Genomic DNA, 5,937 nt, shown 5'->3' on the forward strand with positions numbered 1-5,937 from the left:
TCAGGATCCAAAGGGAGCTGCACTCTTTAAGTCGAGCTTAGTGAAACGTTGTCCACCCCGCAGTTTCAAGAAGACATCCTCAGGGAGGGGAATTAGATACTGAGGGAAGTGAAGCTGAGGGTTGACAGTAACGGAATAATCACCACAAGAACGTGCAGCTCCATCTGCCTTGGGGACATGAACCATTGGGGTAGCCCATTCACTGATGAATTCCACCCGTTCGACAATTCCTTCTGACTCGAGACGGTTGTATTCAGCTTCAACAGCTTCCTGACGAGCATAGGGGACAGGACGAGCCTTGCAAAACTTTGGACGTGCGTCAGGTTTCATCTCTAGTTTGGCTGTGATTCCTTTGACAGTTCCGAGGCCTGGTTTGAAAACGTTAGGGTGATTTTGGATAGTTGTGCGCAACTGGGAAGCCACGCCCCGTGGGAGGTCTATCTCCGATGAGCGAATATTGCAGATCTTCGTCCAGTCGAGTCTTATTCGGGACAGCCAGTCTCTTCCAAAAAGGGAAGGGCCTGAGCCTTTAACAACAAGAAGTGGGACATCGGCGCTCTGGTCTTGGTACTTTAGGTGTGCAATAAGTTGCGCGTGTACCTTGAGTGGGTGTCCTGTGCATGCACGTAAGCGAGTATTGGACGACATGAGGGGTGTGCACTGAAGTTTTTCTTGTAAGTTTCTTCTGGAATGACTGAGACGCCTGCACCAGTGTCTAATTCCATTAGAAGAGAGGTTTCGTTCAGTTCAACGGGTATCTCAATACCTTGCTTAGCATGACCTGAGCTCAGATTGTACAGCGAGAGGGAGAACGGATCAACCGAATCATCGGGAGGACTAGTTTGAGAGGGTTCTGATCCTTCTAGCTGGTGCACTTTCTGAGGTTTCCCTTCGCATGCCTCCGAGACGTGACCAACTTTACCGCAAGAATAACATGTGTAATTTCTGTATTTACACTGAGAACGTGGGTTCCCTGTTTTTCTGCAGCTCAAACACTCCGAGGGGTCTTTAATGTTGCTACCAGAGAAATTGAACTTGCCTCGCTTGCCATTACCCTTACGACCTTGGGTAGGCTGAAAACTTCGACGACTAACAGAAATGTTATGTTCTCGGGCAAATAGACAAGTGCACTCAAGATGGCGGATGAACTAAAGAACTGTATTAATCAAAGAGCACATGGGTTTTACAGTAACCGCATACATACTGCGGGCTCAGTATGAATTACTGACACTATAACAAATGTAATGATACACTATAACACCTCGCTCAACTTCTCGTTTAAGTTCAGCCCTTTTTACCTTGCCTCTATTTTATTTACGTGGGCATGATTAAAATTTACGTGCGCGTGAAAACTTCGACGATTACCAGAGTCGACGTTGTTTACAGAAGCTGAACTTTCTTGCGAGAACGCAGCAACATCCTTTTCGGCAGCTTCGGCGCCAAGGGCGACCTTCAGTGCTGCATCGAAAGTGTGTTCCTCGGTTAGCAGTTTCTTTTGTGTCTCCTTACTGCGAAGACCACAGACGAAACGATCGCGTAAGGGTTCATTCAGGTGAGTACCGAACTGGATAATTGAAGCCAGATGTTTCAGGTTAGCAGCGGACGCTGTGACACTCTCGCCTTCGCATTGTGTACAATTGTGGAATTGGTATCTTTTGGCGATAACCAGGTTCTTCGGTGCGAGATGATTCTTTAGGATAGTGGTGAGCTGCGCATACGTTTTCTCAGAAGGAGGAATCGGTGAGCAGAGATCCGAAAGAACATCGTAGGCCTTGGCGCCAATAACAGAAATTAGGATTGCTCTTCGTTTGTGTGACCCTGCAGAGTCGGCGGGAACGCTGTTTGCCACCAAATATTGTTCCAGTCTCTCTAGGTAGCGATTGATGCTTGTCGTAGCTGAATTGAACTCCTCTATTTTGCCGAGGCTTGGCATGGTCTCTCGATTTCTCGTCGCCAGAAATGCTATGTTCTCGGGCAAACAGACAACTACACGCAAGATGGCGGATCAACTAAAGAACTGTATTAATCAAAGAGGACACGGGTTTTAAAGTAACCGCATACATACTGCGGGTTCAGTATGAATTACTGACACTATAACAAATGTTCTGATACGCTATAACACCTAGCTCAACTTCTCGTTTAAGGTCAGCACTTTTTATCTTGCCTCTATTTTATTTACGTGATTAAAATTTACGTGCGTTAACGTGCGTAGCCAAAAACTCGTCAGTGGAAATCAACCTTAAGATCGAGGACGGCGACGGCAGCAAAAACGTTGCTGAAAAAGTGAATTCGAGTTCTTTCACTCTTCATCGCGATTACTCCAGGTCACTAACTTTGTCAAATGTAGGTGAATCCTCCTTAAGTTGAATTCCTAAGAACCATTTCCAAGTTCAGAAAGCGAGAGGAAATTTTGTCGTCGCTTCTTCTGTAAAAAGTGAAATGAGGCATTTTCTCGTCGTAGTCGTGCAGTGACGACAAAGAAACGTATAAAATAGCGTGATGCACGTGCAAAATTGTTGTTTTCGTTATAAAAACTGCTTTTCTGTCCTTCTCGTCGCCGTCGCCGTCGTCGGATCATAAGTTCTCTTAAGGACGGGGACGTTGTATGGAGACAGTTTGTTTGTTTGTTTTTTGTTTCTCAATAATACTTGATTTCCAACTTATGTCCACTTGACAGTTTGACTGTATCTCTTTGTGTTTACGTAATCTTTCTGTGTCTTGCCTAATCCCAGTCACAGATTTTCTCATTGGTGATAGGTGCCTCACGTATTTATAACTCTAGCAACTTCGACCGCATTTCTCTCCCGAACATCAAGCAGAATGGCGCACGTGTTACACCCGTTGTAATTCAATGGGTTGACCTGTTTGCAGTTAAAACTGTATGGAGCTCTTGCCACCAATCTCTTTTTTTCTCTTATTTGGGCTATCTGGATCGTTTTCAACAAAGTGCAGTTTTGACGTTCTACCTCACCCTTCACCTGGAGCCACAAAGGGGGAGTTGTTTAGCGTTATATCCCGCTTTCCGCAAGGAGGATTTAAACTCCTCTGAAACGAACTGAAGGCCAGTGTCCATTTTGAGTGTGTGGAAACTCCATACCGTGCAAATATTGAGTTCAGGAGGTCTATGACCTTGGTATTTGTACATGACCTTAGGATAACTACTTCACAATATCTGCTATAATAGTCCACTATAACAAGTAAATTCTCCCAGAGGGCAAAGGAGCCAATATGTCTGCAGCACAGTCTTGCCACGGTCCACTTGGTGGATAGGCGCGTGCCAATAAGGTTCTAGAGCGGAATATTAGCTGACAGCTTGACAGCCATGACAGCTAGCTTTTGCTTATATATATATATATAGATTTTCATCTGTTTCTATCTTTGGCCACTATGCCTTTAATACCGTTGTAGTTGTCCCTTATGTCTTGGTCTGTGGTCTCTACCACAACATTGTCAGTTGAATGGATGGGTCCTTTGCGTAGTAGCTTAAATATTCGTGAAAAGTGTCTTTTAGGGCTGGAAGCCTTAAAAAGACTGTGAAGGCTAGCGATGAGCAGTTTACATTTGCAATACCAATAATTTTTTTCCAAAGAATCTATTTCCGCGATGTTGGTTTGAAAAACTATTTGATTCTTTATGTAAAACAAAACAAATCAATGTCAGCATCTTAAACAGTGTCGAGGTTTGACGGCCTCGGAGACACAGCTCTTTCAAGACTTCCCTTGAGTGCATCCCCCCCCCCCCCCGAACAAGTTATCTGCTTTTATTTGTGCCTTATTGCCTCTAGGTAAAGGTATGATTTACTTGCCGTAGAAAACGAATCTACAATAGCGCTAAACACGTTCTTCTAGCATTGTGATTTCGATGACCTTAAACCTTCGACGACTACTTTGGTCGTTATCACTCCGTATGGAACCATGCATGATCATGCATGTTTTCCTTCCTCGACCCATTTAGCTTTCAGTTTATGTAAGTTAATAAATTTGTAAGCAGCAACGTCACAAAAATTTTCCAGCGATATCTCGTTTAGGATATTCTGACTAATCCTAACAACGTTACACTCACAGACACGGTAACATTTTGAGGAAAAATCCACTGCCAATGTGGCGGTTTATCTGCTACTCTTTGAAGATAAATTTTTTTACTTTCCTAAAAATTTGGCTAGCCACAATTCTATACAAAAAAAAGACGATAAAGTGGGGGAAAATTGCTAATATGGAAGAAAGGCAAAGAGAGTGATGGAGAAAAGTCGAAATAGATTCGCAAATAAAGTCAAAATTTTGGCTTGTGCGCATGCGTGGAAAACAAAAAAAGCTGTTTAATTACGCGATTATTCGGAAAATATGCCTTTGTTTGATGAAAAATTCATTTTTAGCCATTCTTTTAGCCATGCTAATTAGTCGAAAACCAGTCCAAAGAAGAGGAATTGGTGAAAAATGCGGTTTTTTCAGCACAAAACTGGTTTGTAATGTGAAAGAAAAACTTATTGTGGATCGCCTTGTACTAGAGAAGCTGCAAACCACCGACCTCTACAGCCACTGGTGTCGAAATTTTACTGTTAGTGACAGCACTAGCCGAGCCTTCCCTCTCATTCGATCCCTCAGGTATCGCACCACACAGTCTCTTCAAACAAATGCAAATCTCACTTAAAACGTTTACGAGGGTGTCGTCTGTCATCCCATTCTCTTGCCGCATTTTAATGCTTAATCGCTACAATGCTACAGGATTTCAACAGGAGCCAAACACAATCAACACGCTTCTCAAGGCATCACAACACCAACAACAGAGCAGGCAGGGTATTGTGGGGTGTGTTATATGTATCAGTACTTCCAGTAAAAGTAAATAACGTTAACAACCGATTTAATACACTACGTCATCTTTATGTGTTTATCTCTTGCTTGAACTTGTAATCACTTTGCCTAAGTTAGAGAGTGCCTCGTCATTGATTATTCTCTGAAGCATGCAAATGTTATATATAAAGTGCAACGGTAATGAAGCCCGTCAAACTCCTTGTTACTGTTTTTGCTAGCTTTTTTAGACTTCACCTGCAAGACCTGATTTTTGTTTGTTTTTGTTTTTGATTTTTTTTTTTTTTCATTTTCGCTCTTTCGCCAGCTATCATAACCAGTCTCCTCTAGCATGATTGACGAACAAAACATTACTACACCTTTCTCAATCTAAAATAGCCTTCTGACTTAATAATATCCCCGTGAGGCGTTCATATTGGCTGAAGTCTCCAAGGCCAATACAAAAGGTTCTTTTGAAATTGTGTAGTTGTTTCATTTAAAGGCGACATAATTCAGCGGAAACCAACGACGAAGAGTTAAGTGAGCGTAAAGCAAAAGCGTTGTCACCAAATAATTTCGGGTACAGTCACGGTGACTTAGGTTAGATCTCTGATCATGGCATTTATTAAGTCCCCTGAGATGCTTTAACTAATACGGAAGTTTGATGATACATCAGAATTCCACTGGACATTTTAAGTGCTATTAAACCGCACGTGAACAAGCTTCGTTCGGGAAAATTTCCGAACGTCTGTAATTGACAGTTCTGATATTTCTCAAACTTCATGAGGTCGTACTGAATGATTGATAACTGCTAGGATATCTATTTGAAGCAGTCACATTCTATTTTTAATATCTCACTACAACTTACTATAATTCTACTAAGTATACACACTCAGTGATCTTGGTGAATTAAGCAATCTGATTGGTCCGCTATCTCGGACTATTCAACAATATTCACCTCCTCTGATTTTGGTTAATAGTGGCTTTAGTAGTTCAGCCATTATATTCACCTCGATTTCAAAGAATAATTGTTTAAATAAAGCATATGCACGCTTTATATTGTCAAAACTATGCAAAAAGGCTTTGCATTTATAATTAATGATTGCTGGAAAAGTGCACAACTGCATATTATCGTAAACGTTAAATCAGCAAG

At 42.0% G+C, this 5,937-nt stretch overlaps 1 protein-coding gene across 1 annotated transcript; it reads right to left on the reverse strand.

Annotated features, from left to right (window-relative positions):
* On the reverse strand, window positions 1-1,933 carry LOC140930868 (uncharacterized). The gene is made up of 3 exons (XM_073380582.1): window positions 1,366-1,933; window positions 601-916; window positions 1-502 (listed from the first exon to the last, which is right to left on the reverse strand). The coding sequence occupies exons 1-3, from the start codon at window positions 1,931-1,933 to the stop codon at window positions 1-3; spliced, it is 1,386 nt and encodes a 461-aa protein (XP_073236683.1).
* Between the last annotated feature and the right edge of the window lie 4,004 nt (window positions 1,934-5,937).

The sequence above is a fragment of the Porites lutea genome, chromosome 1, assembly GCF_958299795.1.
Source record: "Porites lutea chromosome 1, jaPorLute2.1, whole genome shotgun sequence".
NCBI classification, from domain to species: Eukaryota; Metazoa; Cnidaria; class Anthozoa; order Scleractinia; family Poritidae; genus Porites; species Porites lutea.

Coding starts and splice junctions, on each gene's coding strand:
- LOC140930868 (XM_073380582.1), bottom strand. CDS start 1,933: ATGCCAAGCCTCGGCAAAATAGAGGAGTTCAATTCAGCTACGACAAGC. Junction 917..1,365: donor TGTAAACAACGTCGACTCTG/GTAATCGTCGAA, acceptor CTTGCGGTAAAG/TTGGTCACGTCTCGGAGGCA. Junction 503..600: donor GCACAGGACACCCACTCAAG/GTACACGCGCAA, acceptor CCTTTTTGGAAG/AGACTGGCTGTCCCGAATAA.